At 41.5% G+C, this 24,502-nt stretch overlaps 1 protein-coding gene across 3 annotated transcripts in view; it reads right to left on the bottom strand.

Annotated features, from left to right (window-relative positions):
• Positions 1–3,467: 3,467 nt before the first annotated feature.
• CHL1 (cell adhesion molecule L1 like) overlaps positions 3,468–24,502 on the bottom strand; it is a 524,527-nt gene continuing 503,492 nt past the window's right edge. For all 3 annotated transcript variants that reach the window (XM_078661653.1, XM_078661651.1, XM_078661652.1), the window contains one exon: positions 3,468–7,118. In XM_078661653.1, coding sequence (XP_078517779.1) covers positions 6,908–7,118 — 211 coding nt within the window. In that variant the 3' untranslated portion in view covers positions 3,468–6,907. The remainder of the gene's footprint in view (positions 7,119–24,502) is intronic.

The following is a 24,502-nucleotide window of genomic DNA, read 5'->3' as shown; positions in this document are numbered from 1 at the left end:
GAACAATTGTTCTTAACGATCTACACATATTTGTAATAGTTAATCTCTTCTTTTTTTAGCTAATGACATATATGGCAGCTTAAGATGCATAATAATACAGGTCTTTTTATTTTACATTTTAAAGACAATCATCACCAGTTAACTATTGCCACCAGTACTGCAAACTTTTTTGGGCAAAAACATTCTAATCTGCATACCGTACTTGCCAAAAAATAGAAATATAACCTGGCCTGACTACAAAAAACTCCACCAAGGTTGATCACAAAATTGACATATTTCAACAAGCCCAAAATCTATTCCTTATTGAAAATCATATCAAACCCCATGCCTTCATTGTATGTTGAGAGCTTACCAGAAATTGCACTAGTTCAAGACAGTTTACTCCTCATTAACTCAGGCAGCATCTTGCTGGACCCTAAGCTCAGCATCCGCATCTTCACTGCCTAGGCTTCACAGGCATTACAATGCTTGCAGCCACCCAAAGGGCTGCGCAGAGAATCAAGCAAGAAGGGTGGGGTCAAGGATGAAAAATTCAGCAAAGGATGTCAAACATGGGCTTCTTATTCATGTGCTAAAATGACACAATCAGTTTCTGGAAAGGTTGATGGACAAGACTTGTTAACTGCCGTTTTCAAGATTGCAATATGATTGGAGAATATAACATATGTTTTCAATCGAAGGAGAAGCGGTGTTCTTTCCTGCGATGTCAGTGCCTGTTTGAATCATATATAAGGTGGCATTTCCAAGTGATGGATGCATCACAACAGATTAGTTCCTTTACTTTTCCATCATCCTGGCCACTTTGTTGTGATTTTTTCTGCTAAAAATGTGTGTATTAATATTAAAATAAAAAAGAGCAAAAAATTGCCAGTTGATAACTATGACTGTACTACTAAGTCGATAGCCTGGAACACTGCAACAGGTTCCTGACCTTTTTCCTAGATAAAGTACAGGACATCCTAACTGATATACATAATACCTCCACCAGCCAGAGCCCCCTGGTTATGGATGAGCCACAATGTGACTTTAGGGAGCCTCGCATCTCCTTTCCGAGGCTAGATCATGACTCATTATACCCACATTGCGGCTCAAATTAAGTCAGGCTCACCAGCGGGCCCACTCCCTCCAAGGATATTAAATTTGGCTCTACCAGTGACAGAGGGAGAGATCCTCGCTCTGATCAATCTATGGCTGGAAATTGGGAGGGTCCCCAGTAACTTCAAGGAAGCCGGAGTAACCCCCTATTGAAAAAGGTCAGGGCAGATGTCGCTAACCTGAAGAATTATAGGCCCATATCCTAACTCCCTTTCTTGGCTAAAATAGTAGAATAACTTGTCCTTAAACCCTGTCCCTATTTATTGAAAAACATCAGCTACTCGAGGTTCGGCAGGCAGGATTCAGGGCCCACCACAGCACAGAGCTGGTGATGCTGTCGGTGTTGGATGAACTCAGGCTCACGGCCGATAGCAAGAAGCTGTGTGCTTGGTTATTCTAGACCTCACTGCTGTGTTCGATACGGTCAACCACAGCCAACTCCTGGTAAGAATCAGACACATGGGCATCAGTGGGATGGTATATCAGTGGATTGCCTCCTTCCTGACAGCCTGGACTCAAAGGATCCAGATGGGTGACTGCGTGTCCAATAAAGGGAAATTAATCTGCGGAGTCCCACAAGTGTTGGCACTATCTCCGCTCCTGTTCAATATCTATCTCAGATAATTGGTGGTGGCCCTGGCCCGCATGGACTGCCAGGTGTTCAACTGCGCCGATGGCACACAATTAATTCTCCAAATTGACAATACCTCACAAGCCCACTCACAGGTGCAAAATATCCTCAGATACATTGTCAACTGGATGACAGCTAAGTCACTCAGAGTCAGTCCAGACAAAACTGAGGTCCTAGCCATCACCACAGGAAGGAACCCATGTACTGCCCTCTTCTGGCCCCCGGAGCTTGGAGCCACACCTACTCCATCTCCACTCGTAAAAACCCTAAGCAATAAAATAGACAACAAAGTCACATTATCTAATCAAGTGTCCTTCGTAGTTGGGAGCTGCGTAGGCCTGCTGAGACAGCTGAGGAAATTATCACCCCTCCTCTCATTTTCCACCCTGCGGACGGTGGTGGCTGCATTGATTGAGTCCCGCCTGGACTATGGTAATGTGCTATATATTGGACTATCTGGAAAGCTGTTAGGCAAGCTGCAAGTAGCTGTGAATGATGCAGCCAGGATGATCTTCAAGCTACCTAGGTAGGCACAGGCTAAACCTCTGTTGCACCAGCTACACTGGTTCCCCGTCAAACAGCGAGCCAGGTTCAAGGGACTCTACATTGCCCACAAGGCCCTTTTATCGACAGGCCCCAGTATACATCAAGGAGCGCCTGGGGAGATATGTCCCAGGGCGCACCCTCCGGTCATCGGAGCCAGACCGGCTGGCCTGTCCACAGTTCAACGCAACAACCAAACGGGGTTGAGCCTTCTTGGTCTTGATCCCACAGTAGTGGAATAAGCTACCAGGAAACCTTTGTAAGCAAAAGCCCCTTCTCCTGTTTAGAAAAAAACTGAAGACACTCCTCTTTACAGAGGCCTGGACATAACACACGCTTTGACCTGGGACCAACAGTCACTCACTCGGGGGTCCATAGTTACTCTCTCTTAGTGCATAGAGACCTGCCTGTGATTATGCACTCTACAAATCCCAATTAACATAACATAACAAGTGTAGGGTAGCACAGTAGCTAGGGGGAATTACACTTTCTGGATCTTGGCATCTAGTCTACTTAATAACACTCTCACCTTGTTGGTGACATCATCATCTTAACATGGCTCCCCAAACCCTCCGCAGCACTCCTTACAGCCATTTTACACAATGATGTCTGCGTCTTTAAGGAAGCAAAAAAACAGACCTCATTGCACAAAATTTAAGAGATCTTCACTGGCTAAAACTTGAGCTAGAATGTACCTCACAATAGCCTGTCTCATTTATAAGATTCTTTGCCTCAAACATTAGATGCTTCTGCCCTGCTACCTAAGAAGGCACCTCTGCAACACAACAGAAATACAGAAAATCTACACTTCTTCAAGAAATGCCCATGACAAAAAATAAAACCTCCCAATCAAACATTCCACCCTCAAGCTTCCAGAACCTGGAGTGGCCTATCTGAAGAACTCAACTGAACTGAAACTTACTAGGCGTCTTTGAGGCTCTAAATACTCAGCTACTCTGACTCCACCTGAAACCAGATAACTAATGGATCTCTCCTATTTTACTGCTGCAACTGTTACTTATGTGATTCTTCTTGTATTTTCACATAGATCGCTTCAACACATGTATTCGGCTCCTCTCTGTGTTGTTAGCTAGTTCCATGTGGAGAGCTCTGCTGCCCAAGTGGTGACCATATAAATAACAAAATTAAATTAATAACAAATAAAGTCCTTTTGAAAGGTATACTAAATAGAAAAGAATTAGATTTACAATATTTCATTTTTATTGAAATTTTCTGAGAAAGGCAATACACATTATTTTCCATAAAATGGCATAAAAACGAAACCAAAACAGTCATTTGAATGAAATATACACAACTTGCCCCTTTCTGGAGATTACCCCATTTTGTGGGTAGTATCCTGGTGGCAGGACTCCATCTATTTACTAAACACCTTCAAAGATCTGATACACACCATCACAATGTACTCCAAATAAAAACACATTTCTAGTGAAAAATGTAAATTTGCACAAGTGTGGATCACACAGTGCATCAGGCAAAAACAACAAACACCAAGCAGGCAACGGAAAAACTATAAGACTGTGTGGAGATGCCTGTCTGGGGGAATTCCCCTTAGAACACTTCTACCCCTTATGCTGAGAGTACAAAAAGACCAACGAAGTTGTATTTAATGGTCTGTGGAGAGGGCTAAAGAATGCTGTTCACCCACCTGGCAATTGCAATACAATACATGCAGTTGTACATAAAAGAAGTGAGAAACATAGACTGTGGGGCTGGAAGCATCCCAATACAACAGTGTCCCATTAGTGAGTGTGACTAGCATGAGGTAAACCCACAGCCCAGTGTGAGAATAACTGAGCCAGTGAATGGCACCACAGTTGTAAAGCTGCTTGCAGCTATGCAACCCCAAAGCAGTTATGAGTTCTCTCAATAAGAATGCCCTTGGGAATTTACTTTTTGCAAACCTTGATATATAAAGTATATGGCACTTTTCTAACTCAATATGTGCTAAATTGATGAGATTTAAATAGCCTGAAGCATAAAGTATCATAGTTGTTATTCTATACCGGCAAGTAGTCTTCAAGTAACAGCTGTTGCTATGCATTAGATGGATATAATGCATAATCACGAACAGGGCAGCGCAATATAGTAGTCAATGGATCTGCAACAATGTGTGATGACATCACTATGTTCTATGGATGAAGATGTTGTCACTTATATTCCCACTGCAATGGGTTTTGATGGTGCCTGGCAGCATGACAAGGTCACTCTCCTACCAAGCAAACAATTAGCAATATTTAGCACAATGTACCATTCAGTGGTGGGGTAGCACTAAAGCAATTGCAGGACTCCCCAATGCACTATCCATGAAGCTCTATTGAACAATTCCGGATCATGTCAACATATACTTTCCATTGCAGACAACATAATTGATAAACTCATTTAGAGGACATCATATTCCAGGTATCACCTTGTAATTTAGAAGATAAGAAGTAATTTCATGAAGTAGAATGCTCACATCATTCAGTGTGAAGATTTCTGAGAAGTGGTCGCTTTTGCTTGCTGATTGATGATGTCATAAACATGCATGTGTGGTTGTTGTCTGCAGCCACTGGTTGCTTACAAGCTTATCTTGGGCCCAAATCATAAGCTATATTGCAGCGAGCCTGTGTACGTCTCATGCTGTAGGATGGCCGGAGTCATCTTGAACACAATACTAAAAACCATCAAAGATACTGATTCATGACATTAATTTGTCTGACATGTGAGTTGGTGGGATAACTATGATGAGATGCTAACCATATGGATGATATTTCAAGGTCATGACTCAAATAAGATGATGTTGACAGTTAATTGTAAGATTCTAGTGGGATAGTACAAGTGAGTTTGTTGTGTCCACCATTCATAATGGAATGAAAGGACAGATCACTTTCAGTGGGATTCATTGCTGGTCACTTTACTAAAATGGCATGAATGTCTATTTGCTTGCTTATTTATTGGGAAAAGATGAAAATGTAGTCCCTCAAATGACCTGGCGACCAGTCTGACACTCTACTGTAAAGAAATGTCAGGTATCATCCAATATTTAATTCCACCTTCCAGTACATATGTCTGTGATGGACTTTGGCAGCTTCCTTCAATGTTAGTCCATTTGCCATTCAAAATCCAGGGCCTCTTTTACTAGAGGCCTGCCCTGCCGGAGTATCCCTTTTAATGATGCTCCGGTGGTGCAAGCCTCTCGATCATATCTACGAGGCCAGGAAAGCCACCCTGCGTAGCTTTTCATAGCCTCTTAGATATGGTGTAAGGTAACACAGCGTAAGTCGCTGCATTGCCTCACACTTCCCAGGGGAGGCGTGCCATGGGCGTTGCAGTGGATGCTCCCACTCAACGCCCATGGTTTTTGACATATTCCCAGATTTACAACAAAGAGTAAATCTGGGATTGTGTCTAAACTCTGTGTCTCCCCAGGAGGGGGGTAAGGGTTGTTTTGTGAAGGAAGGTGTCCCTTCCTCCACGATAGCAAACTAATTTCATAGCAGACACCCTTGCACCATGGCACAATGGTGCCTGCATTGGCGCATGCTAGCCATTTGTGCGCCATCGCTATGAAAGATGACAGGAATGCACCTATCTGATAGATCTGTCACTTTCCTGCGCTTTTCTCCTGAAGCTAGGCAGCGCAGCAAGAAGCCTTGTGGTGCTGCCCTGCACCAAAATATTGAAAGTGAGGGCCGCTGATTTGAATGCCACATCATCCTTTACTTTTTTAGTGATGGCATCTAAAATATGTCACACTGTCACAGTATTTATTAACTGTGCCTTTACTGTTTTGTTTCAGACAGATCTTTATAAAATTACAATTCCAAATTTAAATGTAAGAAAAAGGGAGTTCTATTTCATGAAAGGTTTAGGAAGGACAGGATTATACATCCACCATTGGAACCACCAAACATTAAATACCATCAGCATGGAGCAAACCATTATCTTGAAAATACTCTTCACTCTTTCCTCAAATTCTTCTACTCATACAATCTGATCCCATATATTATTCTGCTTTTTTGCCTTTGACCTTCTATTGGATGGTTAAAATATTCTAAGTGCAAATATTATTGGATCATATAGAGAAACTGCCAAAGAGAGATTAACAATAGTAAATATTGTAGGAAGAAAACACTCAAACTAGACTGACAATCCAATGGAGTGCATGTGAGATCACATGATGCCATGTGAATGTGCAGGATACAGTTATGTTCAGCAATATGTATATGAGTGATTGGGAAGAGGTTAGTGAATGAATTGGGATACTAGCACAGGATATTGGTGGTGAGAGGATGCCAAGTAGGAATTGTTTGTAAATGAAGGTCTCTGGTGAATGGGATTAAAGTGAATCAGTTGGCCAACACGAATCTGCAGTAGTGAAGAGTGGATGGGTTGGGCAGTGTAAGGGTTTCAGTAGGCCTAATCTACCACATTCATTGTCTGTTAGAAAACTCCATTTTGCAGTAGTAAACAGTTTGGAAACGTTGTCTGTTTGGAGATATTGGCATGAGATGTCCAGAGTTTTGGATAACGGGTTGGGCTCCTGATGCAGCAGCTCACCGTCAGGTTTTTCCGAGGTGGGTTGGAGGACTTTATGGAATGTCCAGTATATGGCACTTTGGAAAGGATCAGAGAGTTTTATGCATGGATGGGATACGTAGAGCTGCCATTTGGCTCTACTGTGCCTTTATCCTTCGAGCCCGTGTAAGCTCCAATGAAAGAGCCATCTTCATTAAACTGTCCGTGATCTCCATCACCATAATCAACCAGGCTGTCTCCACTTACAGATGCCTTGACATCCCCACCTAAGGACTCCAAACTTCCCTGGAGAGGTTTTTCATCACTGTCACTGGAAAGAGAAAGGAAAATGTGAGCTGGAACTCTAGCCTGGACAGCTTTCAAGATATTAGCAATTCTTTGCTGTAGATCATAGCCTATTTTGCTAGAAAGCTATCAGGTTTTACAAATGTGGCAATTGTTTGCAAAACATCACATCACATAGGGTTCGCATTCAGTATAAGTGTTAATAATTCTTCCCCAATAATTCTTTTCTGCACTTCTTTTCCGGTGGGCTGTTTGGGAGTTTTTTGTTAGCAGTTAGCGTGGGGATACACAGTTGTGCAGCCATGCGCTTTACAAATGCCTTATTATTATTATTATTATTATTATCTAATTGCTTATATTACTCATGTGTTAAAAAAAACCATGATCAATGAATTCTGACCAGTTAAAAAACATTCCCCAATTTTTTGTTTTTAAAAGCTGACATTTGTAATTAGGATTTCATCGTACAATTTCTTACAGTATCAAAAAATACATCTCTAATAAATGGTATCAGTTCATACAATAAGGTCCTAAAGTACAAAACATGAGTTTTAAAATACTTGTCACAATTTGTGATGAGTATTTTGCGGTCAGTGTGGAATTTTGCGAACTGACCCAAGAAATAATAGTCGGTTCGCAAAATTCCCATTCAGAATGGGTTCCTATCTGGCTTGCCTCTGACTTTAAATAAGCTATGTTGCAAATTGTGACTTACTCCAATTGGGTGACAGGGAAATACAGCTGCATTCAAAAAGTTTTATTTTTCAAAAGTTTGAAAGTTGTCAGCTGTCCCCTGGACCACTGCTATATTCCACAACAAACTTTCTGTTTTTTAAAGTCACAAATGGGAATGTGTCATCTTCTCTTTTGTGAATTGTTTGCCATACTAACTCCGGAGTCTATACATTTTCACGGGTTTGCCTTAGATTTCAGTTGCAAAACTTTAATACACCTCATAAAAAATCCCTATGCAGAAGGGAGATCTACAACATGCCTCTCTCAAATAGCGACTCCTTATGGATTCGCAAACCCGTTTTAGAAGTCGCTAATAATTTAAAGACTTCTAAAATAGAGTTTTTGCAATAAAAAAGTTTTTATAGTCAGAATCACGGTTTGCGACCATAATCACAATTTATACATTAAGCTCTAAATGCATATGAACAATGAAATAAAATAATTTCCCCCAATAACTACAAATGGCTACAAACTTCCTTACCCTCTCACATTTTACCAATCAAGCCATATCCATACCATTCATCCTTCCACATAATTCACCTATTCATATGTACAGTCCCTATGTCATGCAGATAGTGAACATCTGTTGCATTCTAAATAAATGGAAGAGAAATCTTTGTTATAACCCAAGGCATGTCCTAAAGCAACCACTAGAAACTCAGTGAAAGCTGATGTCCCCAGGTAAATATATCACTATCCCATAGCTTGCCATATATCTTAAGCAGAAATAAATCATACTACAGCCAGTAGTGATGGAACAATTTTTATTGTGGGGGGGTGGGGGGGGGGGGGGGTATGCCATCAATATTATATCACTGAACTCAAGGGGGCTGTGAAAGGCCCAAATTTTGCACCCAAATGAAGTGTAATAAATGAGCCACGCCCATTTAGCAAGAGAGTGGTAAAGGAGCAATATGTAGCTGGTGGTCAATTTTGGATTATACTGTCTCAAATATATTACTGAAGCATCTCATTGTCATTTATCAAAAGCAACTTTTCCATTGAAATGGCCACTTATTTGGCACAGACACAATGTTACTGATAAACATATAGCCACACACAATGTGTAGAAATTGGATTTCAGCCAATATTTGTCATCTGGGCATCACCAAGTAAAGCGTCTTGAATTGCTTTGTTCATATTGAAATCTTTATTTCCATCACACTTCAGAATGACCAAAAATGCGTTTTCCTAGGTGCTCACATAATTTTAAATATTTATACAATTCATTTACAGGTATTTAAATTTTGTTGTGGTTAGGAAAAAAAAACCTTCAGGCTTTCCATTCATACCAGCAAGGTTTCCATATTATTCACTTTACAAAATACTCTTACTTCGCAGTCAGATAAAGAAAACACCAGGCTATGTGTTAAAAGAATAAGCACCAATTGTCACAGGACATAGTATGACATCTACCCTTTGTCTCTGAATGCACAGCAAATGTGACAAGACAAAAATAGAACTTAAAGGGATGTATTTTGCTTGTTTACCTTCCGGACTACAGCATGAATATTTTGGGGTTGCTGCAGCACCCCAGCGACCCTGCTTCCTGCACTTATGAGTGCAGCTGTTGACAATGACCAACCTAGACAGACAGTTCTCATTTAGCAACATGGAGCTGAAAGTCCCATAGGTGCGAATGGTTTTGCATTAGCTAATTAGCGATTCCCTAACTGCTATTCGCAAATCAGGTAATGCAAAGCCAAGGGTGCCTGGGGGCCTAAGGCTCCCTTGAAACACCCCACAAAAAAAAGTGCACTAGTAAAGCGCACATATGCCTTGTAGTCATGTGTGCTCTACTTGGCACTTTGAAAAATGCAGTTTTGTGCATTTTTCAAAGTTTGCACATGGTTACCATCGACTTGAAGTCGATGGCAATTGCATTTTCCTAAATGCACAGTTTGTATTTGGAAAATGCTTCATGCAAGTGCTCAGGGAATTACCATTCAGTGCATAGACCTGTATTGTCTCTGTGAACTGTGTCCGCTATATGAAGTGGACGTCTTACATATGCATATGTGCAGCACTACGGGGTGCAGAGCAGAAAACTCTTCAGGATCGACCATGAGGTTCAAAGAATACTGATTCATACCGGCATAACCCAACAGTGATGTGTATGTGTGAAAAGTGTTTTGAGCTCCTACAGTTTGACACTGAAAACCAAAATGACCAAAGAACAGAAACCACCGGAAGTTTAAAGACAAAAAACAGCCCAAACACAGCGTGAAAGTTAGCATTTAAGAAACCGCGGGCCTCATTTAAGATGCCTTGCGTGAGTTTTGCGCTTCCGATGCGTCACTTTATGTGACGCATTGGCGGCGAAAACATGCCTCCTGTTGCGCACTATTTAGAAAGTGACGCATATAAGCTGATGCATCACTTTGTAAACCCCTGCGCTACATTATACCTGCGTCAGGTATAATCTATGCAGGGGGGGGCGTTCTCCCGCAGAAAGCCTCGTAGAAGTGAGGCAGTGAAATCTATGAGATCTACTTCTAGGACGCCGGTGCATCAAAATCTTGCACCTGCCTCACTGCAGGCGTAAGACTGACGCAGGCCCTTTCACATGGGGCTTGCTCCGTGTGAAAGGACGCAGTGCTGGAGTTGCGTCACTTTTGTGACACACTCCAGCAACGTGTCACTTTTGCGCTTACAGATGCGTCCGAAATACAGACGTATCTGTAACTCCTTGTGACATGATGCATCGTACATTAAATATGACGTATCAGGTATGTCGCAAGGAGTGCGCACTGAGAAGTGACGCATCGCTGCTTTCACGCAGGTATGCATAATTTCTCATAAATGAGGCCCCGCATTATTTACTCGAGGCGGGATCCAGATATATTAAGGGTTTTTTTTTCTTCGCCTTCTTGATCATTTGGCAGTTGAAACTGACCTTTATGAAAATTGTATCACTTGCCCCACGGCCCTACGTTATGAGCACCGTCATTAAACAATGTCTAAAATGTGATGGATGAGGTCATTAAAAATAATAAAGTAAAATGTCCAGAGCTCTCATGGGCTTTATAAATATACGTTTAAATGGCTCATCGGGTCCAATTACGAACACTTGCTTTATACTAGTACACCAGAGCAGCTGCTGAATAATAACACATATCGTTTAGTTTAGTTATTGTATCAGCTTAAAAATATAAGCCACACGGGGGCGTGGCTTGGCGCCGTGGAAGATGGCGGCGACTCCGTGAGGCTCCGACGAGGCACCGGGAGACCTTCTTCTTCTAACACGTAGTTCTTGTGCTACGTCCCTGCACTGCCGTCGGACTACCTTCGGTATGCGGCGGTGCTACTGAGGATTCATTTCCGACGTCGGAGGAGAAAATAATCGCCGCTTCTCTTGCTGTTCACAGACACCATTTTGCGAGTCCCGTCACGGAGGCACGGAGCAGTCCCCTGACGGAGACGAGAGTGGTCCGCCTGCCCAGTACCAGAGCGCCTGCTGTAATATTCTTGGAATGCCTCTCCAGCCCTTATGAGGTACAAGCTTGCTGTTTTGCTTCAGTGACACTTCATACCGGCAGTTTCATATGCATCTCCACACAGCGCGGCCGCCATTTTGTGCGCTCTGGAACTTTTCTCCTTGCATAGCGGTATGTTTTCTCTGCTTCAATTCCGCCTCAAGGCTTGATTTCTACATGAGACATTAATGCCTGGTTGCCTGCTAAAACGATTTTTCTGCCTTAATTCAAGTTCTTTTGCAAGCAGGGGTGGTAGATTACTTACTATCCCCGCTAGCTAATGTCTTTGCCCGAGACTTATTTCAACAGTGCAGTTTATCTACCTAAGACTTAAATCTCCGCTGCAGATATTCCTTACATGCCTGCTTCTACTTTTAGCACTGCCATGATGATACACTTCTAAATATATATTTTGCGAGTTGGACATTTTCTTCCTTCCTGATGTTCTTCATGTACAATTTAATGCTTCATGTTTTTCAGTGAAGGTTTTACTTTTTCACCGTGATGCAATTACCTATGTGTTTTCATCCTCAAATGATGCATGATCCCTGTTTGTAGTATTTTCTTCCATGATTCACCTCATTACTACTTGCATCGCATATATCTATCAATGTTCCCTCTTTAATTCCCTCAAGCTTCATTCCTCATAATTGGGGTGGTTGTCTAGTGCCTTTACAAAGTTGTGACTAGTGTTTTTGCGCGCTACCACCAAGTGTTTGCCATTCTTCGTTTGGGCTCCTTTACATGGGAAAACAACAACAAATGTCTCGCTTTTCACCGAAGGCACCTGCAAAGGTGGCTTTTGTTAAGAACTCTAAAGTTTTTTCGGCTTTGTCCCAACTGGAAAACTCCCTTCCACCCTCAGACTCGGAGACACTCATGGAAGCGCCCTCTCCTACTTCTTCAGCAAAAGTCACTGCCAAACGGCTAAAAAAGCATCCTCCGTCCCCACCTAAATCATCGTCACCTGTATCCATGGAACTCTTATTGGAGGAAATCCGCTCTTTTCGTCCTTTCCTTGAGGAAATTGGGACCTTACGCCCCTTCATGGAGGAAACTAACACCAAACTCCAAGTTCTGACAGACAATTGGTCTCAAATTGAAACGAGAGTCTCTACGGTGGAGCACTCTGTCGCATCTTTTCAAGAATCTCAAACTAAAGTTACGCACTTGTCCTCACAAGTAGGAGCCCTTCAGAAGCAGGTGGAGGAGTTGGAAAATAGAGGCAGACGTAATAATCTTCGCATTTACGGCCTGGCGGAAAATCTTGAAGGGTCTGACCCGCTTGCCTTTTTCAAGTCTTTCCTTCCCAAACTGCTACATCTGCCACAGGATACCTCTCTCAACATTCAGCAGGCGCATCGTCTAGGCCGTCTGCCTACATCCCTCTCCATGTCACAAAAGCCAAGAGGGGTCATCCTTTATTTCCTGGAATACACGGACCTCCTGAAAGTTCTAGCAGCTGCCAAGGCTATTCCCAAACTGTCTTGGCTCGACTCTCCATTGTTCTTCGCCCAGGACTATGCTAAAGCAACTGCTAATCGTAGGAAAGCCTTCCTCAGCATGAGAGAGGATCTCCGTGTCATGGGTGCCCGATATGGCCTGTATCATCCTTGTCTGTTTAAGGTCACCTACAATAATAAGACCACCACTTATGAGGATCCTGTGAGATTGCAGAGCTTCATTAATGCACACCGTACCTCTACCATGGATACCTCCGGTCCTTCGTCCTCCTCTCCTGGTTGACTTTTTGCATCACACACTTGTTTTCACATTACAGCTCTCTTAATGTTATGTTGTTCTTTGCCTCATGTTTTTGGCTGACTACCTGGTTATGCTGGCACAGCTCTTGTTCTCCTCATACGTTCAGTTAATGTGTCTATCCCTTTTTGGAACTTTCTGATTGCTTGTTTATCCTATTCCTTTTTAATGTAGTAATGCTTTTATTTAGTTTCATTCCCTTCTCTTCATTTTTGCTATTGCTCTTTGTATTATTGTCTCAGTTTTACCCCGTCTTTGTTTCCGCAGGAACTCCCCATCGTACGATGTCATCTCCCTGGTTCCTTGCCCGGATGCCCTCAGTTGTGTTGCCTCTCCCACCTGGCTCCTTCCCCCTCCACCTCTTCTTGTACCTCCCCTTCGTAGGTATGTTAATTTCATGTTTTTTGTACTTTCCTTGTTTTTTATTCCTCCTTACTTCCCCTTCCTTTATCAATGACTTCATGTTTTGCTTTACGATGATGATTTTTTTCTCCCCAGGTTATATTACATCTTTCCTACCTTTTTTTCCTCTTTACTTCTTACCCCTGTCTCCATTCTTCTGTACTTCTCTTCTGCTTCTTACTCATTACTCATCACTCTTTGATCTCTCTCCTCTTTATCATCTTTATTTACACGTATATTTTTCCCATCTTCCACAGTTTCCTGTCTTCTTTTTTCGTCTCTTTTTCCTCGTTCTTTCATTTTCTTCTACCTTCTTTTCTTCTATCTCTCATTACTTCTTTGAATCGTTGATCAAGAAATTTATGGCTTTCATATATATACTATGTCTCTGAATTTGGTTTCATGGAATGTTAAGGGTATTAACTCCCCAATTAAGCGTCAGCGCATTTTATCCCACTTAGCTAAATTGAATGTTGACATTGCGTTTCTTCAAGAAACTCACCTTTCGGACCTAGAATCTGACAAACTCAAGAGAGGTTGGGTGGGTGACGTCTTTTTCTCAAAGGGTGATGGGAAACGTAATGGTGTTGCCATTTTATGTCGTAGGTCACTTCCTCTAACGGTTATCTCCCAAGAATCGGATACCAATGGCAGATGGATTCATGTCAGACTATCACTTAGAGGTGTTCCAATCTCTCTCCTTAATGTTTATGGTCCCACGGCCGGTGAACCCCTTTTTTGGGCGGATCTTTCTCCCCGCATCACCCAATTTATGGACGATAACTTCATCCTTGCGGGTGATTGCAATCACCCTCATGATCCTTTTCTGGACAGGAAGTCTGATGCCAATTATATTCCTACGAAATCGCACAAATTGTTCACCCAAGCTATTTCACAACATAAGCTTGTGGACTCCTGGCGTTTATGTAACCCAACTTTACAAGAATTCACTTTTTATTCCCCTCACCATCGGTCCCAATCACGGCTTGATTACATTTTTGTTTCCCACGCACTTACTCAAACTCTCCAGGCAGCAGAAATTGGCCCGATTTTACTTTCTGACCATGCCCCTGTATTGGTCAGTCTCGAAGTTTTACCCAAAACTGATGGTCCTAAACGATGGCGTTTCAACAATGCCCTTCTTTTGGATCCCAAATTCTCTGCTTCTTTTTCTGCCTTTTTTGATGAGTTTTTCCTCTTCAATGATACCCCACCCATTTCGAAACATACACTCTGGGATACCTTTAAAGCAGCTGCTCGTGATTTTATTATTACTTATGTCGCTAAAAAACGTAAATCTGCACGCCAATTTACCAAAACCCTTCTTCATGACATTAAAAGATTGGAACACGCCTACTTCACTTCTCATTCCTCAGATAGTCTGACATCTCTGGTTGCTGCCAAAATTAAATTTAATGATCAGTCCACTGAAGATGCTTCTCTATATTTGCTTAAATCTAGTGCCAAATTTTATGGTGGTAGGAACAAGGCCGGGAAGATTCTTGCTAATTACTTAAAGATCAAGCAAAATAAGGTCAATATTGAATCAATTTATGATGATAATGCCCATTTACAACATAAAGATGCTGACATTCTTGCTACTTTCTCACATTTTTATGAGTCCCTATACACTTCAGATACACCTTCTTCTCCTCAGTCTCTTACTCACTTTTTCTCCACTATTCAGGCCCCCCCTTCCTTCCCTCTTGACCTTTCCTCCTTAGAATCTGATGCCTCACAAACAGAATTATTTGCTGCTCTTCATCGTTTGAAATTGAACAAAGCCCCTGGCCCTGACGGGTTCACTGTTGAGTTTTATCTTCACTTTTCGAAGCTTCTTATTCCAAAACTTCACTCCCTTATATCCTCCTTTACTGACATGGGCACTTCTTCTGGTACTTTTTCAGACGCCCATATTTGTCTAATTCCCAAACCCGGAAAAGACGTCCAATATTGTAAAAATTACAGACCTATTTCACTAGTTAATATAGATTATAAAATTTTCGCTAAATTATTGGCAATAAGATTAGATCATTTGCTCCCTGACCTGCTTGGAGATGAACAATCAGGCTTTGTTAAAGGCCGTTACATTACAGATAATACACGGCTCCTATTCAACATCTTAACGAAATCTTCTCGTCTCCAATCTCCCCTTGCAGCCATAGCATTAGATGCTGAAAAGGCATTCGACAGGGTCGAATGGCCGTACCTTTTTCACACCCTTAAGTGGTTTGGATTCGGTCCTAAATTTATCTCCCTAGTCTCATTGTTATACTCTCATCCCCGGGCTGCAGTTTTCGCTAATGGCCAAATCTCTCCTTATTTTAATCTTGGTAGAGGTGTCCATCAAGGATGTCCCCTCTCACCCTTCCTTTTCAACCTGGCCCTCGAACCTTTTTTATCCAAACTTCGTCAAAACCCTAATATTACTGGTTTCAGTACTACAGAGCTCTCCATAAAACTGGCTGCTTACGCGGACGACATTTTGTTATTTATTTCAAATCCTACTGTTTCCATCCCTGCTTTTTTAACGGAAGTACATTATTCCTCAGTCTCTGGTTATAAACTTAATAATGATAAATGCGAAATTTTACCTTTAACAAAGTTTACTTTTAAAAATGATTTCACTGCCTCAAACTTCACCTGGAGTCCTTCCAATATTAAATACCTAGGTTTACATATTACCCCCTCCATTTGTGACACTGTCTCCCTTTGTTTAACCAAGTGCATCCAGAAAATATCTGATCTCACAGCTAGATGGCATCCCCTTTACTTGTCATGGTGGGGTCGCCTTGATACCATCAAGATGATGATCTCCCCTATTATTCTTTATACCTTATCCAATATTCCCGTTCCCATTCCAGCCAAACTCATCAAAAAAATAAATTCGGTATTAGCTTCCTTTCTTTGGCATAAAAGCAAACCTAGAATGTCTTTGGCTAGACTTATTCGTCCCACCTCCGAAGGTGGGGTCAACTTTCCAAATTTCTCTGCTTATCATAAGGCCTTTTTGCTACGTCAATCTTCCTTCTGGTTGCAAGACCCTGATTCTCCATGCCCTTTATGGACAAAGGTAGAGCGCCTCTTTCTTTCACCTTTCTCTTTTGCTGAATGCATCTCCTTTTCCCGCAAGCCTGCCTCGCTCCTTACCCCTATTCATAAGTTCACCCTCAAACTCCTCCTTTCTTCTCACCCTCCGGCTCCTACTTGTATTGCTGACTTCCTCTCCTCAACTATATGGCATAATAAATACCTTCTGATCCGAGGCAAACCCATCCTATGGAAGTCTTGGAGATCCAAAGGACTGCTTTGGATTTCCCAATTGTTTTCACAATCCACTTTTATACCCTTTTCCACTCTCCGTCTCGCCTTTCACCTACCCCTCTCTTGTCTTCCCCAGTATCTTCTCCTTAAGGCGTCAGTCATGGACGTGTATGTTACACTTCCTGCCTCTCCTCCTCCTACACCTACTCCAGACCCTATCGCACACCTTCATTCCACTTTACTCACCCTTCCAAAGGCTTCTGTTCTTTACAAACAGCTTCATGTACACACTATTCCCAGACTTAAAAGCAAAGTTGAGGAGCAGTGGGAGACTGATCTTTCCCTCTCCTGGCCGACTCCCCTTTGGGATAGGATCTGGTTAAAGATTTGCATATCCTCCAGGGCTGCTTCCTTGGCGCAATCCCTATTCTTCATTTATAACCGTTTATTACACACTCCTTCCACCCTTCACAAACGTTTCCCTAACACACCCGATACTTGTTGGTCATGTACTTCCCCACAAGCTACCCTGTTTCACATGTTGTTCCTTTGCAAGAATGTTCATGCCTTCTGGTTGCAAGTTTGGGCACAAATTAATGTCATTTTTTCCACTAATATTCCGTTTTCGAATGCTCATGTTTTTCTCGGTAGCCTATCCCCCTGCTGGGATCATAATGACCTTAATGTTCGAATTGTTGATTTATTATTAGCGGTTGCTTTTCAACAGATCACGATCAATTGGAAGTCTGCATCCAGTATTACTTTTAAAGCTTGGTGGTATAATGTCTGTCATAACCACAGACTCAATACTGCTTTTGTCTTTCCTCCACAGTTGGCAACTAAACGTGCTGACTTATGGCTTCCTATTACATTGTTTTTAGATAAATGTGCACTACGTTCTTTTCGCCCTCGACCTGCGCAGCAGGAAGTCCCTAAACCTCCTTGATGCCCTTCACATTTCTTTCTATTTAACCATTCTATGTTACTGCATTGCCATATTTGCATTCTATTACATTACTTATTTATTATGCCCTTCATTTTTGTGCATTCCTAATTATGATTCACTTCTATATTTTGTTATTGTATTGATTATGTTGAATTGAATTGCTCTTCTTTTTTATTATTTCATCATTGTAAGTTTTTATTTCCCCTCCCCCCTACTCCCTCTTTATTATTTCTCCACCATTGCTCCCTTATTAGTATTGTTCTGGATTTGTATTATTACCATGTTCTTCTTTAATAAACTTGATTTTGAACTCAAAAAAATATAAGCCACACAACAACAAAATCCACAGTTCGAATAATTAAATTATTAGGAAATAAAATTGATTCGGCGAATTCTGATAATATTCTAGTGTAAAACAATTGATAGCCTAGTAACTTGAAAATATGTTGTGAACTCGTTTGTATCATCTAAAAACCACGAAATATAATCCTGCTAAAATGCTGAAGACATCTAGCAAAAGGATCATTATATAAATCACCAAATTAGGTAAAAAAATATATTTCAAGGGAAGTGCCAAAAGCATGTAAGGGTGTAAAAAGCTACAGGGTCTCAACTAATAAATACTGAAGTTTTGGGTTGGGGGTGATTCCTTGGAATCGGTCATACATTTTTTAGCATTGGGCACATATTCTCCGGTGGATGTGAGCAAACGTCAACTTTGCTGATGAGCAACTCTTACTATGTTTTGTATTATATCAGCCATCATACCCGTAACCAAGACAGGTATTTCGAATACTCTAGGTCCAAATTCATTTGACATTTCTAGCCACCTTTAACATGAGCATACAACACGGCGTGTTTTTTCAGGATTTTTTTCCAAGGTAAAATTAAGGCGTTTGCATACCTGAACCACCACTGTCTTTTATCTGAGCTCTTTCAGAGAATGTATTAGCCATGGTTTTTAGTCACTCTCGACCTTGTGGTACTTTTCTGAAGTTTTCCTTGAGCTCTCAAATTGTGTTATTTTCTAAACTATGTAATAAATGCTGTGGTGTTCATCCTCACTACTTGGGTACCCAGACTAATTTAATTATTTAGGGGGTCGGTGTAGCATGCTGCTCACCATCACCTATAAACATTAGAGTGCATAGAAAGAAAAAGTTAGTAACCTTGAGTATTATTTGCAGGACCCCAAAAAGTAGAGCGACCAGTCTTAGGCATCTGACTGTAGAGTGAAAGAGGTTCAAGTGTAGGGGGTATATTTAATATTGTTTAACGCTATGCAAGGCACAAAAAAAGTAGCTGTGTTGCGCTGTGTGAAATGAAGAGAGCAGAAATGCATCATATCTACTATTATAGGGCATATTATCAAGGACCGGTGTTAACATTATCGTCACTGGTGTTAACATGGGCTTCTATGGGAATTAACAAGAGCGTACTATCAAGCCCATTATCGCCGTTTTATCAGCAGTTTCTTGCCGATAAAACGGCGATAATTTTAACACTGGTCCTTGATAATATGCCCCATAGCTCGTAGAGCTGGTGCACTCTGTGCTGCCTTGCGCAAATTGCATGGGTGCCTGCATTATGGACATGATTGTTTTAATGCAGGAAGGAATACATTCCTACACATAAACAATCCATAGATGTAATTTCCTCTTTCTATGCGTAATACAGAAACTATCACACTTAGAATTAATATATTTTTCCTCATTGCTCTGTTTTGTGGTAAGTGCAGTCTTTTGGCACAGTCACAGATTTAGTACCTTCGTTAAATCTAGGATTGCATCTAATTCCGTATGTGGATACATGCTAATGCTAATGCTCCACCCTCCAAATCTTACCACTATGAAATGTAATGCATGGCAGACCAATTCGCCCTTTGCTTGGCTTTGTAAATCTTACTGAAGCATTGGAGTTGTTGTTGCAACACCTTGCACAAGGCAACCAAAGTGCAAAGGGTTAGTAAATCTTGACCATAGTGTCTGGATGATAATGTTATCCGAATGCCTTGGAGAAGAGTCTATTTTAGTCACAATATGTACTACAGTGTAATTTTTACGTATTTGTTTTTCATGCATTCCAGAAAAAAAATACTTTACTAGAGATCTTGAGTGAAATAAACATGTTCATATCCCACAAAGTTCGCAACCTCTCTTGTGCCAAGTTTAGCAATGCAAATGTAAACCAACAGTAAAACCAAACAAAAGACATCCATGACAAACTTTTACTAGCAAACCATAAAGAAAATCAGACTCCTCTAGTACTTCCCATAATAAGTACTAGCTGCTGCTGAGATACTCGTGTCAATTAGAAACAAATCCAGCCTCTAGTATAATCCAATATTTCAGCAATATAGCTCCAAGTTTAACTGAGCACCGTAAAACAAAAAACTGACTGAAAGACCTAGCCTTCAATGACCAAAAAAGCCCTAAACATAACTGAGATCCCTACAGTCAATGAATCTTGATAGATCCTATTACAACTGACTAACTGGATTCAACCACAGACATTTGGAATTTCTCGTGCAACTGAGGACTCTAGGGCAAATCTTTGACCTAAGGAGATCCTAGTACAAGTAATGACTATGGGGCTAGTTGCAGACCGTTAGGGCTCTTACCATCATTGACCTTGTTGTGCCCTATCACAGACATTTAAAGCTCTTAGCAGAACCAGTGACCAACGACCTTCTAAGCAGGCAAGTATCTTGATTCAGGTGTGTTGCAATATTGGGTCTGCTCATTTACTGCGCTCTAATTTTTTGCTTTTTGGATAACTCAGGTTTGGACTTTTACTGTGGGTGACTCTCACTACATGTGTCTCACCTAGGGTAATCACATGGTAAATGGACTGCGCATGTGTACCATCATTGTCCTCCTTTTAAGGTAAGGCTGCTGAGAGGCAGCAGCGTAAGGGGCACATGGATAAATGTGAACACAGGTTCATACGTGTGTGCACATGTGTACTGGCTGCGCGTGTGAGACTACCGCTGTGCGTAGCCCGGTAACTGTGCATAGGTAATCTGCTGTAAAAAGGAATCTGCAGGGTTAGATATTGACCTGGGACAGGCCTTATAATGTTAGTGGGCACTCATAGGTAAAGTCAATGTGATTTACTGTTCTGTTTGTAGAGACACTTTATTATACACATAGGGGTACATTTGCCTAAGAGTACAGTTTTGCTTTTCTTAGGCCTACAAAGTCCCATGAAGTACAAAACTGGTGTGAAAATGGTGCTTCCAGTTTATATTCACAGGTCCTAAGACAATACATGTATATTTTATGAGTCATCCACAATTGTTATATTTCTCTGGATCAGTTCAGGCCCAGAGCCCAGGCTTTTTGTCACCCTGTTGGACACAGTTAATTATATTACTCTCCATCGGCAGGAACAAAGGCCTCTCCAAACAAAACGTGTAAGGAACAGTGCTTCCCTCAGCTCCTAAGCAGGAAGGGATTGGGATGAAAACCAGCATCTGTTGTGACCTGTCACACTGTAGTAGAGCTGGGGACAGTCCAGGCCCTTTGAACAAAGTAGGATTACCAGACAACTGGTGCTAACCCAGGAGGGGGCTCCTCTTTGAAGTTTTTATGTGAAAGGCACTGGCAGAGATGTCACTGATGGGCTCAGCTGAGACCCAGGAGCAGATGTGACCAGTAACTTCTGGGTGATGCTATCTTGGACTGCCCCAGCATGCTGTGCAGATGGGTTAGGACAGGGGTGAAGAGTTGAGGTGACACTCTAGAATTAACCAGGGGTGCCTGGCTCCTAGAAACTTTGACCCCCTTTTAAAAATGCTTGCACAAAAGAGAGAGGGGGGCTGTTGGTGCTTCTGCACTCTCTGCTGCTGTATCCTGGGATGGTAACAGCCCAGGGTAACTGGAAGGAGAAATCCCTTGATGCCAAAAAGGACTAAGGACTCTGCCCTCAGTTGATCCAGGAACCATTGGTTCTCTCCAAAGGACAGTGAGACTGGCCGCCTTCATACACCCTGAGAACCAGTTAGGGGAACGATCTGCTGGCAGGGGCACCACCAACATTACAAAGAAAGTGTGAAGGTGGAGCTGCAGGAGTGCAGTAGTTTCTCCACACAATGTTTTTAACAGCTGACCATGCGTTTGCAGGGTCACAAATTGTTTCAAAGCACTCCCAATGCTGGAGCTTTTGTTCTACAGCCAAGAGTTCAGTGCCTTTTAGGTGCTAGATCTGAGGCATCATATGTGGCCTGAAACTGTATAAAGAAGGTACATGGTGTATAGTATTCTCTAGGAGCTGTGGATGTGGCTGCGTTTTATGTGATCAGAAAGGGGTGCCCTCAAGGGGCTGTTTTATTGTTGCTTTTTATGTTGCCTGAAAGTAGATAAAAACACACAAAGACATGCTATGATCATTTTAAAATGTGTTATTTAAATAACAATGCTGATTGTGTCTACTGATGAAGGCCGATTTACTTTTACGTATGGTTATTATTGATTACTGCATTTCCCCACAACCTGTTGGTGTTTTAACTTGTGGGTTTGTTGTTCATGTAATATGGTGAACCCTTAATAAAGCCAATATGCCTGGTTTATCTAAAATGATACCCCCCTCCCTATTGTGATGTGTTGTGTGGTGTAGGTGGGGGTACTGTGATTTTGAGGGTCATGACCTTTTACAAGTCAAATATGAATTCATAAGATCATCTAGGGTACTTTCAATCTGCCTTATGTATATATTTGCCAACAAATGTGTAGTATTTATTAGTGTGTGTGTAATAAATGTACTCTTCCTTTTTCCAAAGAAAAAGCAATGCCTGGACAATTATGTTATTATTCCATGCCAATGAATGATGATTATTAGCCTGTACTACCTCCCTTGAGTAGGCCTAAGACTGGTCTGCTTCGCTACCCTGAGAGAATCAAGTGCTACAGTGGTGAGCTTGATTCCCTGTAAGGGAAAATTATGGGCCTATTGCTTCCACAGGCTTCAGGAAGAGCTTCTAAAATAACTGCCCTTGTTGTAGCCAATCACTTGCACTTAGAAAACGTAGCATAACTGATCTATGGGATGCAATGAAGAAAATATATAGCTATCCAAGCATTTCTGACATTTCAAGAGCCATTGCAGCTTCTGTCAAAACACTTAACAGCCCACCCTCAGAATCCAATCACAGAGTTAAAACCAGGTACCATAACTGCTCTCATTGAGGAACATCAGTAGACAATCAGGCAACTTTATAGGTCTTGGCTTGGCTGGATATTGATATAACTGACCTCTGAAGACAATCACTTACTGAGAGTTCCGGGTATAAATCAGCATGGCATGGTGTAAATGACCTCTAGGAATCAACTGTCAAGTCAAGTCAAATATACTTTTATTTGATCTGTTAAAAATCAATTAAGTATGGAGAACCATTGTGGAACACAATATTTTAAGTGTACATTTTTAAAAGCATATATGTTCTTTTAACCTACATTTATAACTGAATTCTTTGTAATCAGATAACCTCCCTTTTTTACTTATTGTATTTATATTGTGTGTTTAACAAAAAGTCGAATTGTTGCTGGTATTCTTGAACTTTGCTTTTATGGATATTTCATATCCAAATAAAGATTATTGAATTGAATTAAAAGCCTATATTAAACAGACCTTAAGGTTGTAACTGCGAACGGTGGGTAACAAGTTCAATAAAAATATTGACAGGTGTATCAGTGAAATTAAAGAATGTGTAACTACAAGTAAAGTGTTAGGCTATTTGAATTGAGTCACTTTTTTCCAGTTCTTTTGCCACTATTTCCCTAAATTTTATGGCTCTTCAAGTCAGGGGAATCGACAACCCTCCAGGACACCTGATGACTGCTGCTCTGCATGTTCTTATTTGTTCCTTCCTTAGAGCCTCCCGAAGGACGTCTTTTCAAGTTTCTAATAAAAAAAGGGCAAGTACATAATAGGTGTAATAATGACTTGTACCCTTGTCCACAAAGGCGGCATGCCTTGGATGGCCATGTGTGTTTCAATTTTGGGGTCAGATCCTTTGAGGGAAATGGCCCCATTCGTAGCAGCGTCAGATAGTGCTTTTTCTGGTGGGAGAAGTGTTCAGTCAGATACGGTTGCAGCTTCAGCTTCTGGTAGGCTTGTATCACAGCCAAAGCATGATGTTTTTTTGCAAAGGTTGTTTTGTCCGTTAATAGAGGAATCTGCTTGATGGCATTATTCACAACTTTTTTAAAACCGGAGTACGTTGCAGGGATAAACTAGGCCTCCTCTATCTGTAATGCCGGCAGAGATTCCTTCAAAACTGTTGCGGTTGAATTGACTAGCCTTACTTGATTTTCTATCTCTAACCAACAGTGGTGGGCTATGTTATTGTCTTCTGCTTCCCTCATCCTCCAGTAATACTTTACTAGTGTGCCTTGTCTGGCCGGGATCTGTTTTTTTAATCCATATTCTATGCTGATTTGTGCCTGTGAGGTATGTAGCGGTATTAAAAACAATCTCCTAAAAAATGTGGATTGTGCTGTGTTTAAAAATGTGCAAAAAGAGTAATTGATGGACAGAATGCAGAACAATGTCTTAAATTTCACCCTGAGTACAGAGATCGGGGCCTAAATCCATAGTTTTTTTGCTCACCATGCCATTCCAGTTTGGACCCAGCTATATGCAAATCAGTCTTGACCCTGTGCCCAATGGGAGCAGTCCTGCACGAACTGCCAGGTCAAGTCCTACCTGGACTGGAAACAATCATCCTAGGACCGGTTTCAGGGTTTCAGCCCCCATCAGCCAGGATAGCTTGACTCCAGTGGCATGAAGAGCACGGGACCCATGCCTGGGCATACCCATCCCATT

The sequence above is a fragment of the Lissotriton helveticus genome, chromosome 9, assembly GCF_964261635.1.
Source record: "Lissotriton helveticus chromosome 9, aLisHel1.1, whole genome shotgun sequence".
NCBI classification, from domain to species: Eukaryota; Metazoa; Chordata; class Amphibia; order Caudata; family Salamandridae; genus Lissotriton; species Lissotriton helveticus.
This window is presented reverse-complemented; position numbering and strand designations above follow the sequence as displayed.